We start from the raw sequence: 19,321 nt of genomic DNA, 5'->3' as shown, positions 1-19,321 counted from the left end.
TAGCGCCAATGGGGCTGGACGGGGCATTCCAGGGGCGGGGCATTGCTGTGGCAAGGATGCAGCCGCTGCGCTGGTCCTTGGGCGGGAAACGAATGCACACAGGCGCAGGCTGCCACGCACGCCGGTGCACCTCCTGCTAGACTGCTTCAAGTTCTGTGCGCTACTGCTGAGAGGAGGGGTGTAACTAAGGCAAAAGTCACGTGGCAAAATCACCCATTAGTAACCCCCTCTCGGCACACACAAATAATTAGTAACCTACTCTCGGCAACCTGTGAGAACCTGCTGGATCCCACCTCTGTCTGTATCTCACGCTTTCTTGGTTTGCCCAGAAAGCTAGCATCATATGATGGATAGAGTGTCGGGCTAAGATCCTGGGAGACCTGGATTCAAATCCCCACTTCTACCATGGCAGCTTACTTTGGGCCTGAGCATACTCCCTTGGTCCTCCGCAGACTCCCAGCCTGACCTACTTCACAGAAAGCCAGGAAGAGAACGGAGAACTGTGTTCCAATCTGTTTGGAGTTTCCTTTGGGGAGACAAGTGGGATATGTAAATAAACGTAATGCATGGATGCAACGCCCAAGATTGCCAGTCCTATCTGTTTCAGTGGCGTAGCAGTGGCGTAGGAGGTTAAGAGCTCGTGTATCTAATCTGGAGGAACCGGTTTTGATTCCCAGCTCTGCTGCCTGAGCTGTGGAGGCTTATCTGGGGAATTCAGATGAGCCTGTGCACTCCCACACACGCTAGCTGGGTGACCTTGGGCTAGTCACAGCTTCTCGGAGCTCTCTCAGCCCCACCTACCTCACAGGATGTTTGTTGTGAGGGGGGAAGGGCAAGGAGATTGTAAGCCCCTTTGAGTCTCCTACAGGAGAGAAAGGGGGAATATAAATCCAAACTCTTCTTCTTCTTCTTCTGATGCAGGCTCAGCATCAAACCGTGGAAGAAAAGACGCGTCTGCCCGCGATCGGCAACAGCATGGAGGAGAGGAGGTCCACTGAGAGGGTGGCTGAGGGAGCATCCCTGGAGAGGATGCTGCTGCTGAGCCCCAGGTTCCAAGGAAAGACGCCAGAAGCCTCCCCTTCCCCACGGCCCCGCGCCTGCAGCATCAGCACATCTTCCTCGCCCAAGCATGGCTGGGGCCTGAGCGGCAGGTTTGGCTCTTCGTGCAGCCTGACCTCTCTCTTCCAGCCTCACTCCAGCCCCAAGCCTTCCCCATGTTGTTCCCCTACTCGAAGCAATCCTGCGGACATCAGCAAAAAGAAAGGGGGCTCTCCCGCAAACTCCCACCTGTTTATGTCTCCCCCCTCTCCCCTGGCACTGCACGGCTTGAGTGACCCCGGACGCCCCAGCGTGCATATCCGCGGCCTGGAGGTCAGCAGCCGGGAACTGGCGGATAGGAGCTGTTCACCCCGCGAGCACGTGCTGTTAAGCCGCAGCGGGACACACGTTGCTGAAGCACCCTGGGGGGCCACGCCCCGTACGGAAAGAAGGCGCTGCCTTGGGTGAGTGGAGGAACAGGCAGGAGGGAGTGGGTCTCTATCAACTTTTATTGCCCAGCTGCAATTCGGAGTTGGGACTGGGAGGAAGGCCACACATAATGCTTTGTATATCTCAAGAAATAACTACACAATCCTGGCCGTCCCGGGACGTTCTGGTGCAAGATAGACCAAACAGCACCTCTTGTTCTTTTGTTCCATAAATTGCATGAATAGAAGGTAAGGCCCCCCCACCCCCCACCCCGAAGGGCTGTTTTGAAAATCCGGCACCTTCTCAAATTCTTACATAAATTAGTGGTGTGTGCCAATGAAAAATTATTCCGCTGGGCCTTTGGGGGACGGGGGTAGCTGTTGATTTGCCACCTCCTATATTCCAACTGATGAGCGAACTATGTGTAATCTAATGCTGCTACCACTCAGTCTACCCTCGTGATAAAAAAAAACTGGATTACCATCTTGCCATCTAGTTTTGTACTGTGTTTGTTAATTTATTAATTTTAATGGGTTTTATATTTGTAATTGAGTTTTATATTATTGAATTGGAAATGTTGTAAACTGCCCAGAGCCCTTTGGGGGTGGGTGGTATAAGTAATCCAATAAATAACCAAACAAACATGTTAGCAGGGGGGGTTGTCTTGAATTCAGGATTGTCTTCCTCAGGGGTTACACAGGGCTTGACTCTTCAGGACATTCTACTTCGTGAGCCTCATTCCGGCAAAGGACAGCTCTGTGACTTCCTGCTGGACAGGACTGGCTGTCTTTCAGCTGCCGCCAAAATCTGCCCCTAGCTCCCTCACTTACTGGCGGCTTGGACTGTGCCCCCTTTCCACAAATTGTGTTAAGGCTAAGCGTGTGATATCTTCTCGTTCCCTTTTTTCCCAGGGTCCAACAGCAGCTTCTGGCAGAGATGCTGGAGTGTGAGCGGGAGTATGCGAGTGCCCTGGCTCAGCCTGTGTCCCTGGCCCAGGAACCTGGGAGGCAGGCCTTGCCTGTGGAGCTAAGGTGCATAGGCAGCGCTCTGCGAGCCACACGAGACCAGCTGGCAGCCTTCCATAGCAGCAATCTGCTTGGTGAGCTGGAGGGATGCATGAACCACCCGTCGCGTGCTGGGAGCTGCTTCCTGCGTCACGTGAGTGCCCTATCACGGCTAACGGCCCACCGCTGCGGCTCCCATTCCTCAGTGTGAGGAGGGTCCACGTGCACCCACTATTCTCCCCTCACGCTTACTGACACAACTTCCTCAGTGGTGGTGTAGTGGTTCAGAGCAGGTGGATTATAATCTGGAGAACCAGGTCTGATTCCCCACTCCTCCGCCTGAGTGGCAGACTCTTATCTGGTACACTAGATTTGTTTCCCCCCCTCCTCCACGTTAAGCCTACTAGGTGACCTTGATCCAATCACAGGACTCTCAGGACTCTCTCAGCCCCACCTGTTGTGGAGAGAGGAAGGGAAAGAAGCTTGTAAGCCACCTTGAGTCTCCTTACAAGAGAGAAAGGTGGGGTATAAATCCAAACTACTACTACTACTTTTCTTCTCCTCCTCCAAGGTGTGATGGGGCTCACAGTGGCCCTGAGAAGTCTTTCCTCTTTCAATGCTATAGAATAAGTGAAGTAGTAATAAGGACAAGAGCATCTTTGAGAATGTACAGAGTGCTTTTTGCCACTCGCTGACTAAGTACAGCTCCCCACCCCCACAACTACAGCTGGCAATTAGGGGTGAGGGCAGTGGTGGGATTCAGCAGGTTCGCACCACTTCGGCAGAACCGGTTGTTAAAATGGTGCTTGTAAACAATCAGTTGTTAAATTATTTGAATTCCCACCACTGGAACCTGTTGTTAAATTATTTAAATCCCACCACTGGGTGAGGGGTGTGAGTTCCACACAACTTGCTGAGCTTTCCTGCTTCTACCAAGCAGAGGGACGTGAGTTCCACACAAGGCTGAGCTTTCCTGCTTTTCTTTTTCTTTTTTGAAATGTAGAACAGCCTCACAGCTCTTGCATCCCTTTGTTGCTTACTCCATCCAGAGTCTAAGGGGGGAAAAAAGGAGAGGGACAACCCTAACAGTATATGCTGTGTTAATGAAGTTGTGCAGAAATTGGCATGTGTTTCAAGGGCCCTTTCCACATAACCAAAAATAAAACATTTTGGGCAGGAAATAAAACATTTCCTCCGAGGAGCTCCACGTAGTTTCCCCCCCCAAAAAAACATGTTATTTCCAGCCTCAAAACTTTTAAATACATCCTCTATTTTAGCAGTTCTTTTGTGCACATCTCTTGAAAACGTTTCTCGTGCCACTCCGTAGTCCCCAGACTTCCTCCTCGCCATTTTCTGAGCTCGCTCCATCAGCTCACTTGTTAATCTTCATTATTAAAAAAAACAACAATTGGGACGGGGGGGGGGTTGAATTTTGAAGCCTCGTGAATACAACTTATGAGAATCACAGCATGAGGCTTTGAAGCAACATAGGATCAAATCCATGGAGAATCAAACCCCCCCTCCCCCCCAAAAAAACCCCTCTGGAATGATCACAAAATGGCAGCCAAGAATCATTTCGAGTGCGTGAGCGTGGGTATGTGTGGAGGTGTTTGCAAATATTTTCAAGGATTTGTGTGGAAAGGGCCAACAGTCAATTATTATTCACCAGAACAATGTTTATTCATGCAGTGAAGTTACCAAAGTAAATAAAATAACACATTTTTACATTTATGTCAGAGTAAAGATAAGTCTAAACATATTTTAGTATGCTGTGTGTTGCCGCTTTAAATTCTATTTCTTTCTGCTTATTTTCTGTCCCGATAGGAGCCAGCACAGAAAAGAAAATCTTCATTTCTGTAGAATAATCATTCACTTGATATTGAATATGCTATGTATACGTTAATTTGGTTTTCGGTTGTTTATGTATTTGAAGCCATAAAGTCCCTTGAATAAGCCATTGGGTGAAACAAAGAGAAACCATCTCTTGTCGGGACAGAAAATAGGCAGAAAGAAATAGAATGTAAAGCGACAGCACGCAGCATATTTAAACTTACTTTTAGACTTACGTTTACTTTGACAATAACATAACACCGTGTTATTTATTTTGGTAACTTTACTATCTGAATAAACATTGATCTAATGAATAATAATTGACTGTTGAAATGCATGCCACGTTTCGCAGTCTCATTAAGACTCCATCCAGAGGGCAACTGCTAATTTTTTTACCAGAAAATAAGCCTACTTCCCAACAAGCAACAGGTTGACTGTAAAGGGTCAGTGTACTAAGATTTAACAGAAAATTTAATCAATCCAATCAATCTGTAGCACTTCCCTATACAATATTTTTATTTATTTATTACATTTTTAAACCGCCCTCCCCAGGAGGCTCAAGGCAATATACAACATTATTTCCAGCCTCAAAACTTTTAAATACATCCTCTATTTTAGCCATTCTCTTGTGCCTATCTCTTTAAAACGTTTCTCGTGCCACTCTGTAGTCCCCAAACTTCCTCCTTGCCATTTTCTGAGCTCGCCCTATCGCCCACTCAGCCCAGGTCACCCAGTACTTCACATCCCAGCCTTTGTGGCAAGTTGAATCTTCCTCCAAAAAGCCAACATGGGTCCCACTGGCACTCAGGATAGAAGATGTTTGGTTTCCACATTCTCCCATAATCTTTTCATAATACTTAAGCCAATTCTTTAAAATTGCCTACCTTGTTGTCCCAAGCCAATCCTAAAAGGCCAGCAGAAGGGCAAGGAAGAACGATAGTCATGCCCTTTCTTCATATTTTCAGTTTGCAGTTTCTTTGGCTCATTCCGCACATGCAGAATAATGCACTTTCAAACTGCTTTCAGTGCTCTTTGAAGCTGTGCGGAATAGCAAAATCTACTTGCAAACAGTTGTGAAAGTGGTTTGAAAATGCATTATTTTGCGTGTGCGGAAGGGGCCTTTTTTTTCTTTAAAAATTGGCAAGGTAGGAGAAGGAATAGCTTCTCTAATACTCTCCACATTTTGCTTTGCTCTGTCACAGACACCAGATTTTCTTGATTGCAGCTAGGCCAGGTAAATAAGAGCACCCTTTTCTCTCCTACCTTGCAGGGGGAGAAGTTTCAACTCTATGCCATTTACGCCAAAGATCACTACAAGTTCCAGGCTGCCCTGGCTTCGCTTCGAACCACCAGCAAGGTAGGTGCTGTGGTCACAAAGAAATACAGGGGGTGAGGTTGAACACTGTCCTTGGGGCAGGTCACATTGAGCAGTGGGATAGCTAGGGGGTGCAGGGTGGGTTTGGAGCCCTGGGCGCCACATCCTGGGGGCGCATTGCAAGACTATACGCTCTGGTCCCGAACTCCATAGGGAGTTCAAGGTGGGAGCAGCTGTGGAGGGTGCGGGGAGGGTGCCCAGGATGAGCCCTAGGCATCAATTTATGAACCCTGACATTGTGGGTCAATAAAATATTAGCCTTGACTCCTTACTGGATTTTTCCCGCCTGATAGTCTCTTACAGGAAATGCTTATTCTGGTGCAGAGAAAATGGACCCCTTTCATGGGAAACTGATTTGCCACTAGCTGACCATCTGTAAGGAGCTAGCACTGTCTCTCTGTATTGGGACATACTATGCTGTTTCGGGGAAGTTGTGTCTGGCACCATGGCAGCCAGGGTTCCAGGGTTTCGTAGCAGGCGGATGAAACAAGGGGATCGTATGCTGAGTCTGTTCTGTCCTACTTCAACAAGACCTCGGACCACTGCTGCACCGCACTCAGCTGCCTTCTTTCCTTCTCCTTCCAGAAGGGTCCGACAGAACCGCGTGAGCACAGGCACGTGGCACACGTCTTGCGTGAGCCCTTGGAACAGCTGGAGCGATATCGGCGCTTCCTGGGTGAGCTGCTACGCGAGTGTGACCTCGAACGCGGGCCCGACCGCCAAGCCCTGCAGGAGGCCCAGCAACTGCTGGAAGCCCCGGAGCAGCAAGGCAGGGACCTGCTGGCTGCTGAGCAGATCCGGGGTTGCGAGGTGAGCGCACGGGCGCTCCCGGCATGTGACGCTGCATCCTCCTTCCTGTCAGTTCCCCCTGTGCATGCTCTGCTTCCTCCCTTGCCATTTAACCCCGTGCTGGCCTGATTATCCCCATTGTTCGGTGCTTTCATTCCTGTTCAGTTTGTCCTTTCTCACTTTTTGACCTTTCTGCCCTTCCTGAAGGGGGGTACCCAGCCTCTGGGTACAGTAGGTATGAGCATCCTGCAAGTGAACTGGGCTAGTGCCACTTCTGTTGCTGTTTGGGGTGTTGCTGGCAGTGACAACAGACTTCCTCGATCTGATTAGCACTTCCATGTCTCTGCAGATGAAGCTGTCTGAGCAAGGGCCGCTGCTGCAGTGTGGCGAGCTCACCTTGGTGTGTGGGCGGCGCAAGTGCCAGCGACATGTCTTCCTCTTTGAGCGGCTGCTTCTCTTCACCAAGTGCAAGGGAGCCGAGGGTGGCTATGTCTGCAAACAGGCCTTGCAGGTGAGCAGGGTGATTCCTTCCTCGGTGCTGGGAGCTGTGCAGCCCCAGGGGGAAGAGGGCATGGCTTCACAACACAGACTCTAGCGGTTGAAGAAGAAGAGGAATTTGGATTTATATCCCACCTTTCTCTCTTGTAAGGAGACTCAAGGTGCCTTACAAATTCCTTCCCCTCCTCTTCCCACAACAGACACCTTGTGAGGTAGGTGGGGCTGAGAGAGTTCCGAAGAACTGAGACTAGCCCAAGGTCACCCAGCAGGAATGTAGGAGTGCGGGAACACATCTGGTTCACCAGATAAGCCTCCGCCACTCAGATGCAGGAGTGGGGGATTGAACCCGGTTCTCCAGATTAGAATCCACCTGCTCTTAACCGCTACATCACGCTGGAGCTGATGGAATGTCATGTTGAAGATGGAGCAAGTTTGTTTTCTGCTTCTCCGGAGACTCAGACAAGAAGCAATGGATTCAAACCAGGAGAAAAGAGATTCCACCTGAGCTAGCTAGGGAACTGGCTAGATCACTGCTGACTAATCTGGTGTGAGAAAAATCCATTGCTTCTGAGGTAGCAGTCGATACCACAATTTCGATGGCTTCATAGTCTTGCATTTTAGCCTGGGAAGTCTTCTCTTTTTCCCCTCCGCCTACTGTTGTTTCACTTGGTTGCCCTGCTTCCTGGTTTCACTGGTCCCAGCAGAGCACTGACCCTAACTTTCCCTGACCCACCCCTGCCTCTTTTTACACAGACGGCCTGTATGGGGCTGACGGAGAGCGTGGGACCCAGTGGTCTACGCTTTGAGCTGTGGTTTGGACGTGGACCAGCCCGACAGGCCTACACACTGCAGGCCGCCTCTCCTGAGGTCAAGCATCAGTGGACAAATGTTATAGCCCAGCTGCTGTGGAGACAAGGTGGGTATGGAAATACCTGAGAGATGGTGGTTAGGGATATCAAATTGGGTGAGGCTGAGATCAGGGCTATAAGATTCATGACAACAGCTACCTTAATTTCAATAAATCTTTCCTGTGCTTTACTTTTTTTGTTGAAATAGAATAAAGTAAGCTTTGAGGCCAGGAGGTTGACCTCTTTTTTGAAGATGAGGTAGCCATGGCCTCTTTGAAGATACCTCCCACTAAATAGAATTGTTAAGAACTTAAGAACATAAGAACTAGCCTGCTGGATCAGACCAGAGTCCATCTAGTCCAGCACTCTGCTACTCGCAGTGGCCCACCAGTTGCCTTTGGGAGCTCACGTGCAGGATGTGAAAGCAATGGCCTTCTGCTGCTGCTGCTCCTGAGCACCTGGTCTGCTAAGGCATTTGCAATCTGAGATCAAGAAGGATCAAGATTGGTAGCCATAGATCGACTTCTCCTCCATCAATCTGTCCTTTTTAAAGCTATCCAGGTTAGTGGCCATCACCACCTCCTGTGGCAGCATATTCCAAACACCAATCACACGTTGTGTGAAGAAGTGTTTCCTTTTATTAGTCCTAATTCTTCCCCCCAGCATTTTGTTAGCAGAATAGGGGCAGGTTATGGGATGTTGCTTGCCAGAAAGGGTCAGTTTTCCTTCCCGGAATGCAGAGCAGAAGAGAATTCCAGGATACTTTCCTGAGGCATCACTGAACAAGACCTTTTTTATGTAGACAATGTGGGCAATGCATTTGTGGACATAACGTCTCTGTGAACTAACTGTGTGAACTGTGGTAATCTGCCCTGTCCCTAACAAAGCTGGTTCTCGTCCACATGAATTGAATGTGGGAAAGAATTACCGGGTGGGATTCAGTGGTGGGATTCAGCCGGTTCGCACCACTTCGGCAGAACCGGTTGTTAAAATGGTGCTTGTAAACAACCGCTTGTCAAATTATTTGAATCCCACCGCTGGCCGCATGGAACGTCACATCTGGTTGGTGAGTTGGGAGATTTCAGCTACAGATATGACATACGGGAGGTTTTGTGGAACAAGGCATTGAAGATTTCTCTCTCTCTCCTCAGCTGCCCATCCGGCAGTCTCCATGTGCATATCCTCCTGCCCAGCCCAGCGTTTGGCCCCTCTTGGCCTTGGCCCTGGCCCTCCTTCTGGGCTATCACTGCCTGGGCACGTTGAGGAAGAAGAGTGGGACCTAGATGTCAAGCCCATCCCAAGGGGTGAGTGTTCCACTCTTCTCATTACCCCTCTCCCCAGGCCTTCTGGGAGACTTTCTGCTCCATGTTCACACATAGCTTTTCTTCTGTTCCCCCTAGCAGAGACCTCTGATTCAGAAGGGCCGTCCCCAAGCCACCGAGAACCATCTGGCCTGGCAAGATCCTTGCCCGGGAGTAGCTCTGCTGTGGGGCACCACCAGTCGGTGAGTGCATGCCATTTCACGTGGGTCTGTGGCGATGGAGCCAGTTACTCTGGGGCCTGCTTATGCACTCAGTGGAATCAACCTGGGCACAGGTTTTCCTTGGCCGCTTTTGCAAGGTGGGGTTTGCACCTGTGAATTCTTTGCGAGCAAAAAGAACACCCTGCCCTGTGCTGAATCAGCATGCCAAGGAACAGGGTTGAGTCTCCAGATCTCCCTGACAGGCTGGGTTCCTTCCTGAGCTCTCCCGCCCGTCTTTCCGAGGGGAAGAAGCTAAAAAGGCTGCCGCTGCAATCTGAAGCGGTACGTTCCAGGAAAAGCTGATTCTGGCGACTGTATAAATTGATACTAAATTATTACGGTTTTCAAGGGTTCATGCAACTTGGCTGGAAAGCTACCCACAGGCCTCTAGTAGCATATCTACAGGGGCTCTCAAGCCTTCCGGGGGGCACATTTTGCAGCCGAGCCCCGTCCCCCCAGTGGCGACTCCCCGTTCAGGAGAGTGGTTGAAGACTGGTGAGCAGGGCTCACCCCATTCCAATCTCCTCACCCCATTCCAATCTCCCACATCCACAATTGCCACACCCAACATTTTGCAGCCGAGCCCCGTCCCCCCAGTGGCGACTCCCCGTTCAGGAGAGTGGTTGAAGACTGGTGAGCAGGGCTCACCCCATTCCAATCTCCCACATCCACAATTGCCACACCCAATTTCCACGTGGAGATGGAAGCAGCCAGGGCCTGCTTGAGCCTGGCTAAGGCCAGGATTGGACCCAGCTCTATGGTGCGGCCAGTAGCTTAGAGCTAGATCCAAGCCTGGCCTCAGCTGAGCTCAGACTGAAGCTGGCTGCTCTGAATTCCTCTAGCTTTATACTCTTGGCTCCTCCCCCCAAACTCCATCTGACTGGAGATGGAGCTTGGGGGGCAGGGACAACAGTACAAAGCTAAGGATCCAGAGCAGCTGACTTCAGTTCGAGTGTGGCTCGGGCCATGCTCCAACGGGCCCCTTCTGCTCCCCCCACCATGTGGAGGTTGGGTGTGGGGCCATGTGGAGGGAGGTGGAGTGAGCTATTTCGGCCCATTCACAATCTCCACTTGGACATTGTAAATGGGATGGCCAGCAGTGGCGTAGTGGCTAAGAGCAGTGGCTAAGAGCAGGTGCACTCTGATCTGGAGGAACCTGGTTTGATTCCCAACTCTGCCACTTGAGTTGTGGAGGCTTATCTGGGGAATTCAGATTAGCCTGTGCACTCCCACACACGCCAGCTGGGTGACCTTGGGCTAGTCACAGCTTTTCGGAGCTCTCTCAGCCCCACTCACCTCAGAGGGTGCTTGTTGTGAGGGGGGAAGGGCAAGGAGATTGTAAGCCCCTTTGAGTCTCCTACAGGAGAGAAAGGGGGATATAAATCCAAACTCTTCTTCTTCTTCTTCAACCGTGTCCCACCCGGGCTTGCCCCGGGCACCGTTTTAGGTAGATACGCCCCTGCAGGCCTCACACAGCTATGTTATCCACACTGATCTCCACCGTGAGGGCAAGAGAGAGACCCTTCTGCCTTGGCTGCTGATAACCACAAGATTGTTTGCCTGAACAGACAAGTGTTTACATGCCAGATTATGTGACATTCCTATTCTTTCTTGAGCATTTCCCCCTCCTCCTCACCCAGGGTTCATCCCACGGTCCCTGATAGCCTTGTGTATTTTTTTTCTTTATTTGCCAGAGCTCTGGCGCTGCCGGCGAACCAGTGACCCCACTCTGAGGCTGTGGCGGCCAGGTACAGCGCCCGTGCCAAACCTCTCTGCCTTGGAGCAACCCCCTCCTCCCACATTATCTCCTCTTGCCGTCTTCTCCAAAGTGTTAACACGCCGCATTTCGCCATGCCTTTCTCTCAGTCCGCATTTTCAGGGATACTTTCCCCTCGTCGGAAGACTTTATTCAATTTCTGTCGGATGTGCGAGTTTGCGTCCGGATGCCTTGATTAACCAGTTTGTGTTTCTCCGCCCTGCATCTCCTCTTTGTCCTCTGTGCCACCCTCGCTGACCTTCCAGTTGTCTTCGCGTTGCTACGTGTTTAAAATTCAGCTAATGTCCATCGCGCTGGCAGAGCATCGTGGCTAACAGTGACAGCTCTGATTCCAATCTAACCTGAGGCATGAACTTTGATTCCCCTAGGCGAAGGCCGCTGTTTCTCAGCCTGAGATTTGCAGTACGAGAAAAAATAATAATACTAGTTCTACTTTACAAGACCGACTGCAGTGATTATTGTGAAACCTTTTGGAGGCGCAACGCTAAGTTTTAACGTGATGCAAAAGAGGTGCCCAAAACGCAGAAATAGCGAGGTCCCTCTCGAGGAGCATATCATTTATATTAGCTCAGTGATGGCGAACCTATGGCACGGGTGCCAGAGGTGGCACTCGGAGCCCTCTCTGTGGGCATGCGCACACAGAGTTTGTCATGTGGGGGGCAGAAAATCACACACACACCCCCACACACACACATCTAGGTTGGCCTGGGCCACTGAGCACAACATGTGTGCACCTTGGTGAGCAGGGAGGACTCGGCTGGCGGGCCTGGTGCCTGTGCTCCGGGTGGCTGCTGCCCGAGGGGGGGTGGGTGGGCACTGAGGAGGCAGAGATGCTAGAGAGGCACAGAGTGGTACACATGGGACTTGCTGGAGGCTAGAGTAGGCTGGCCCCTGCTCAAGCCGGTGGGGCGTAGGAAGAGGGAGCCAACCGTTTTTTTATAAACTAAAACCTCAGCATTCAGGTTAAATTGCCGGGTTGGCACTTTGCAATAAATGTGGGGTTTGGGCTACAATTTGGGCACTCGGTCTCAAAAAGGTTCGCCATCACTGTATTAGCTAGTCAAGGTCAGGACAGCCCTGGTATAGTGCTTGAATGGTAGACAATCAAGGAAATCCAGAGTCCCTTGCAAAGGCAGGCAAAGGCAGACCAACTGTTCACGCACGCGCACACACACACACACACACACACACACACACACACACACACACACACACACACACACACACACACACACACACACACACACACACACACACACACACACACAAGGTCAGAATGTAAAAGAGTTAGGAATTGTTCAGAATTAAGGTTGCAGGGAGCCTGGTATAAAATATGTCGATAAAAACAAAGAATAAGACCTTTGAAGTTAGCCAACAAAATGTTTCAGAGTTCTGCTTCTGGATACTCACCAGTCTTGTTTCTTTTGCAGCGTTGGGTGTGGAGTCTGCATCGGAAGCTTTTCTCCCCCGTTAGCCACGGACGGCAGGATTCGGTCCCTAGAGGCTCTGGGAACAGGACAGTCTGAGCCTCACAGCACCACGGGCAGGAGGGAAACGTGCAGGGGTTCATGTTTGTGACACGCTCCCGCCGTGTCGTCTGATGACTCTCCCGCCTTCCTTTACCTGCTGCCACCCCATAGGAAAATGTAGCTCCCTCCACCTCTGTTCAAGTTTGGAAGGACTCTGTCCTGTCTCAAAGCATCCATCCAGTGCCTTTTCCACCATTTTTTGAGAACTATTGGAGATCGTTGGCCCAGACGATGCTGCTGCTGCTGGTCAGAAGAGTTAGTTTAAAAAAAAGTCCAAACCAAAGAGCTTTGTGTTGACCATGGACACAATAAATCAGAAAAATGAACTTTGTAGCCGCCATCAACTGGGCTGATGCCTTGAGGATTCTGAATGCTCATTTGCTTAGTGTCCAGTCCCAGCTTCTGTCTAGGCCAACTGGTATTTTGCTTTGACTGGCGAGAGAGGAGAGGAAGAACCTGGATTATGGTGGTTGGCCAAACTACAGGAGGCCCATGGCGGGCGAGAGGAACAGACTGCTATGGAACATGAACGGCCCCTCGCAACCCCTTTCAAAGAAGGTGCTCAGACCTAGCCCAGAAACACTGCAGAGCCATCTAACTTAAAGGAATGATACAGCAATATTGACGGTGCTGAGTTCTTCAGGAGAGCAGCTGTTCATTGCTGATTCCAACGACTAAAAAGCCTAATTAGAGCCAAGCTTAATTAGAGCCAAAGATAAGGCTTCAAGCTGGTATACTAATTCTTTTTTTTAAAAAAAAATGTGCAGTAAGTTTTGACAAGCTGGCGCATTCGGTAACGTTAACACCCACAACCGCCCACCGGAGCTGATGTTCTTGTCTCCGCTCGCGTCGTTCAGTTTACCTTTGAGGTGGTAAAGCCTGCACATAAAAGCATAAAAATGCCTTTCCCTGTTGCAGCAACAAAAATGGCAATATGAACATTGATATGTATGTATTCACTTCGTTGATACCGCTCTTTTTGCCGCGTTGAGGACTCACAACAGTTTACACTGGTGTCCCCTCCTTCATTTTATCCTCACGACAACTCGGTCAGGTGGGTTAGGCTAAGTGGTGTGACCGGCCCAAGGTAACCTTCAGACTTTGGTGGCCGAGCAAGGATTCAACCTGAGCTGAGTTTGGCAACGGTTGAACTACTTGCTGGAGCTATATGTTCCATGAACACCTCTGCAGTGAAATTTCTATTTTGTCTCCGGTTGTCTGGATTATGGGTATTTTGGAGCTAGCGTGGTAAGCTGTGGCTTCAGTGGTATTTTTGCCATTCCGACTCTGGATCCACACCGCTTGTCTCTATTTGATAGTTCTTGTATTTCACTAACCTACCTCCATGGGCAGGATACGTCCAGAATTTGATCCCAGGACCTATCGTGTACACAAACATCTGCCTACATGACAAAGTCAGTAAAGCCACTTAGTGCTTAAAAGATGCAAAAAGCTTTAAAAGATGCTAGCAGAGAAGTTCATGGGGGGATAATAACGTTTGTTGTAAAGAAGGTTCCCGAGGCTGGTTACCATTTAGTCAATTTCCACCTTATGAATGTTTTCAAACATTATGCTGAATGTAGTTACTGTACGATGTCGACCTATTTCTTCTTTTTCAAATACTGGGACGGGGTCTCTATCAGCTCCATGGAATTTCACAGCATTGTTGTACAAGCTGTGGTGCAGCTCCCTATTAGAGAGTGGTAGGTTTACAGCAACCCTTCTTCACTGTGTGCATAGTGTCATCAAGTCTCAGCCAACTCATGGCAACCCAATAGGGTTCTCAAGGCAAGAGACAAAGAGGTAGTTTGCCATTGTTTGCCTCAACATAGCAACTCTGGTATTCCTTGGTGGTCTTCCATCTAAATACTAACCAGAGCTGTCTTCTAAGCTTTCAAGGCCTGACAAGATCAAACTAGCCGGAGCTATCCAGGGCAGGGTCTTTCTCCATTACTTAGCATGAATTCCCCCAAATGGAACCACTTTTTTTAGTAATCCTGGTGCTAGTTTGTCATTCACCCTAATCACTAGCGACAGCAGTGTTCAAACCCCGAAGTTGGCATCATAGGCCAAGGTTTCCCAGATGAGGTGATAAGCATGTGTCTGGACCGTAACAGTTCAGGTGGAGGTTCATGTAGTCAAATGTTCCTTCATACCAATTTTTTTTTAAATCCCCAAATGTAGAAAGCTAGCATGTTGGTGAGAGGGCAAGACACAAACCTTTCTGTGACATTTGATTTTCTGGATGGGATCACAGCAGCTTTGGTGATGATAAAAAGGGGAGAAAGGCTCTCCTTTAACCACCCCAAAAAGTTATGCTGGGGATCGTGGCAAAAGCCAAGTGGGATGGGAATGTAGTAAGGAGAACGGGGCAAAATAGAACAAAACAGCCACCCCGCTACTTGCAAATGGGTATTATTTTTGTATAGAAGCGTATTTGGTCACATGCATCCATAGCGGCAATCTGTGGTCTGATGTGACAGTGTTTTATTGGTGCAGTTGTGAAATTTTGGGGGGGGGGGCAAGTTTTGTGAGGAGAAAGCACACCAGCAAAAAAGCAAGGCTCCTACTCAAAATGAGAGCATCTGTGATTTTTTTAATCTGCAGAATAATGCACTTTCAATCCACTTTCACAGTTGTTTGCAAGTGGATTTTGCCATTTTGCATAGTAAAATCCAGCTGCAAAATGCACTGAAATTGCATTATTCTGCATGTGCAAAAGTGCTCTCAGTAGCAGCGGAAAGGGAAGGAAGGAATTAAGCTTGATTTGGGAAAGCCAGAAGCCTCCAGTCAGGTAGGGCTTTTATGCCATTTCCATAAAATGGGGCCTACCACAAAGGGGCAGCTTAGCTGTCTGGGAAGCCACAGCACTAGAGAGCTGGCTTTTGAGAAATAAAAAAACCTGCATTTTTTAATTGAGACATGCAGCATTTGAAAAGCTGGAATACGCCAAGAGTGGTTCTTTAAGACCAGGTGTTTGCAAAAGCCAGCTGGGAACAGGCCAATATGTAATGTGTTCGAGGTGTGCTTTTTCGCTCCTGCTGCCCGTGAACCGAAGCCTTCATAAGGTACTGAGCAAAACACCTTGGGTTTCTGTAAATTAACAGTTACTGTTGCCAACCATGTAATCTCGTCGAAATAATCAGGTTTGTCTATCAAGACGTTATTTTATATAAAAAGCATGCCGAACCATATTAGTCATTTCTGTGCTTCAGTTCCTTAACTGCAAAAGGGTACATTTCCCCTCACTTTACCATGGTCTTTTATAAACTTAAAAGTGGGGTATGATTTGCCCGGACCATTTCACTCCTCCCAGCCTCTTTTATAATCATAATAATAGAACCAGCAATTTGGTACCAGCCTAGAATTTTCCTTGACTGGTGTGTGTGTGTTGTGTGTGTGTTAAAAGGTTAAGAGTTTCCTGCAACCCTCTCTTTTGCAACTGGAAGCTTTTTTATTTTTTTGCAAGCATATGCATGCACACTTGGAAGTAACTCCCACTACAATTAGTGGGATTTACTTCTAAGCAAACAGGGTTAGAATAAGACTTGTTTCTTTGCATACCTTGTGAGCCCTCCTCCCCAAGACAAAAAAAAAGGAATGTACTGTCATTACTATTTTGTCTTCCCTGGGGAAAGCTCTCCCCCTGCCCCCTCAGGGGGGCTGGCGGGAGACAAACAATGCTGGCGGGAGACAAACACTCCACTCCTTTCTTTCAGAGGCCTACACAGGAGGTCGGTAAGAAGCTGACCTGTGGTTGCCAGGCAACCAAAATGGGCCTCTTCCCATCCCTTTGACCGCTGGCCGCAAACACAGAGAGGCCCTTCCAACAGGCCTCATACCCAGGCCCAATAGCCCAGGCCTCTTCCTCTGTAACTTTGATGCGCCACTGCTGACGTTGCTTGATTTTTCTTCATCGGTGGCACCTTCCCGACGCACCCCCCCCCCCAGCTCGCCTCTGCCACGGTGAGGTGGTGACAGAGCAGCGCTTTGCCCACTCCCATCCCTCCCTCTCTCTGCCCCAGCCAAACAAAGCCTGCAATGCCAAGGGACACCCCTCCCCCTCTCCTTGCCAAGGCAGGACAGACAATGCCAAGATTACAGCGCCCACAGCTGCAGAGGAAGCGAGGCGGTGCCTTCCCCCGGCTGCGGCCCTGCAATGTGGACCAGGCTTAGCCTCTGCCCAACTGCACGTGCCAATCCAGTGCTCCCCTTCCCCATATTACAGCACAGGAGAAGACTATGCCAATATTACAGCGCCAACAGCTGAAGAGGAAGCAAGACTGTGCCTTCCTCTACTGTGGTCCTGCAATGTGGACCACGCTTAGCCTCTCCCAAGCTGCTCGTGCCAATCTGGTGCTCCCCTTCCTCATGTTGTGGCACAAGGAGAACAGACCATGACACGCTGCTGGTGGTGAGCGTCCCACTTCCGCCTCCCCTGCAAGCGATACCCTCCATCATCCCAAACAACAGCCTGTGCCAAAAGAATGATTTTTGTTGTTGTTCTCTCTCCCCCAAGAGCACAGCAGAGCAGACAATGCTCGGTTGTGCCAAGATGGTGCCCTGCCCGCCTCGACAGAGCAAGCTGAGACAGGCTGATCCTGTCTCTCGACACCGTCGCCCTAAATCTGCTTCCATTACAACAGCCTGTCTGTGCCAGGGGAGAAAATTCGATGCAATGGCAGGGCTCCATCTCAAAACCCTGCCGTGCCACCCATTCCTAATCCGGTGTCCCTCTGCGACCCCGATCCGAATCCCACTTTCTCGCTCCCGTGTCCTGCTCCCACCCTTTCCTAAGCCACTATGGCTGATTTTTTTCCCTCTCTTCTTCTGCCCTCCACGATCTAACCAAGTAGGTCGTGCCAGGCTAAACTCTGATCCCGCCCGCCCGCCAGATCCAGCGGCCCCCTCCCTCGGGGCCGGGCCACCCACTCCGAATCCGGCGTCCCTCTGCGACCCCCGATGCGAATCCCACTTTCTCGCTCCCGTATCCTCCGCCCAACCCCTTCCTAAGCCACTATGGCCGATTTACCCTCCATATCCTGCCCTCCACGATCTAACTAAGCGGGTTGTGCCAGACTGGCGTCTGATCCTCTCCTCCCCCCCCCCCCCCGGCCAGATCCGGCGGCCCCCTCCCTCGGGGCAGCGCTGCCCCCTCCGCGCCCGGCCGGGCGAGCGCGCACAATGGAGCCGGGCGATCCCTTAGCCGCGCGAGGCTCAGAAATGCAAATCGCCGCCGCCGCCTGCGGCTCCGTACAATGGAAGGGAGGGAGGGAAGAGGGAGGGAGGGAGAGAGGGAAGGCGAGGAGGAGAGGGGGGAGCCCCATTGGCGGCGAGGCTGCTCGCCCCGGCCCAGCCCCGACGACGCGGCGGGTCCCCGGAGCGCCCCCCGCCTCCGCCGCGCCGCCTCGCCGTGCGCCCTGGTGAGTAGCCGCGCTGCGCCGCGCCGTCCGCCCGCCCACCGGGCGCCCCCCTGCCCAGAAACCCGCCCCACCGCTCGGCTCCTCGCCCCCCCCCCCCCAAGCCCAGAGCAGGTGCATGGCCGGGAGGGGGGGGGGCAGAGAAGGGAAGCCGAGCCGGGAGGGCAGCATCCGGCCTTGAGCGCACCGCCGTGGCGCACGGAAACGCGCCCTGCCTCGGCCCGGGGCTTGGTTATCCCCGAATGACCCGGGCGGATTCCTTCCAGCTGGCTCCCACCCCCGGCTCTGCGTCGCCCCCCAAGCACGTGACTGAGAGTCGGAGCTTGTTTTTTTGGGGGGGGGAGATACATCTCAAGTTTTTTTTAAAAAGCGGGGGGGGGATGTTGTTCCGTCGGGAGTCGGAGGCGGTTGGGGTGATGGCGAGGCGCTTAAGGAGCTGGAAAGGGGGTCCTGCAGCAGATGGCTTGGAGCCAAAGTTGGGGGGGGGGAGCAGAGGAGGGATCAGGATCGGGGGTTGCAGAGGTGAGGGCCCAAAGGCCAGCCCTCCACGGCCGCCCCGGGACATCCACCCTCCCAGATGTTATCCCCCTCCCTCCCCATTTTTTGGACCCCTTTAAGTGATGAAAAAGGACCCGGGGTGGGGTGGGGATCCTATATCTGCTGACCCGACCATAAGAGCAAGTTGTGACTTTGCAAGGCTGGAGGACAGGCCAGCTGCACCCTCCACCTCCGCCCCGGGACATCCCCCTCCCAGATGTTATTCCCCCAGATGTTATTCCCCCTCACCCCCGTTTTTGAACCCCTGTAAGTGCCAGTGGTGAAAAAGAGCTGGGAGAGCAATCCCATTTCTGATGACCCGACCATAATAACAAGTGGTGGCTTTGCAAGGCTTTGGGACAGAGGCTTGGGTAGACCCTGGAACTGTTCCCTTTGCTCATCCCTCATCCTCACCCCCCCACTGGAATGTGCACCAGAGCATTTGCTGAGGCAGCTGCTCCCTTTGTTCCAGGCGTGTGGGGTGGGAAGGGGGGTTTTCGGCTTTGTGTCTTGCTGGGACAGTGGCTCTCTGTCTCTCTGGCAGGCCAAGGCGGGGCCGTGGTGCATGCGAAGGGACCGATGTGTTCCCATGGATATGTCTCCCTCCCCCCCCCCTTTCTCTTCTGCGGCCTGGAAGTTGGCGGGACTGAGCAAGAAGGCCTTACGGTCACCCTCCCTATTTTTAGGAACACCCTTGAGAGGCTCCCCCCTTTTAGGTGCCTTCG

The 19,321-nt window shown here is 51.2% G+C and overlaps 1 protein-coding gene across 5 annotated transcripts in view; it reads left to right on the top strand.

The window, feature by feature from the left end:
- Nucleotides 1-15,833, top strand: part of LOC125444923 (rho guanine nucleotide exchange factor 40-like) — a 47,498-nt gene extending 31,665 nt beyond the window's left edge. For 2 of the 5 annotated variants that reach the window (XM_048517693.1, XM_048517691.1), the window contains exons 11-19: nt 922-1,502; nt 2,379-2,625; nt 5,572-5,658; nt 6,262-6,486; nt 6,815-6,976; nt 7,717-7,879; nt 8,963-9,115; nt 9,212-9,315; nt 12,541-15,833. In XM_048517693.1, coding sequence (XP_048373650.1) covers nt 922-1,502; nt 2,379-2,625; nt 5,572-5,658; nt 6,262-6,486; nt 6,815-6,976; nt 7,717-7,879; nt 8,963-9,115; nt 9,212-9,315; nt 12,541-12,636 — 1,818 coding nt within the window. In that variant the 3' untranslated portion in view covers nt 12,637-15,833. Of the gene's footprint in view, nt 1-921; nt 1,503-2,378; nt 2,626-5,571; nt 5,659-6,261; nt 6,487-6,814; nt 6,977-7,716; nt 7,880-8,962; nt 9,116-9,211; nt 9,316-11,027; nt 11,082-12,540 lie in introns of those variants that run through there. The other 3 variants (XM_048517694.1, XM_048517692.1, XM_048517695.1) reach the window with 3 other exon arrangements.
- Nucleotides 15,834-19,321: the final 3,488 nt, after the last annotated feature.

This window comes from Sphaerodactylus townsendi, linkage group LG15 (genome assembly GCF_021028975.2).
Source record: "Sphaerodactylus townsendi isolate TG3544 linkage group LG15, MPM_Stown_v2.3, whole genome shotgun sequence".
In the NCBI taxonomy this organism is placed as follows: Eukaryota; Metazoa; Chordata; class Lepidosauria; order Squamata; family Sphaerodactylidae; genus Sphaerodactylus; species Sphaerodactylus townsendi.
This window is presented reverse-complemented; position numbering and strand designations above follow the sequence as displayed.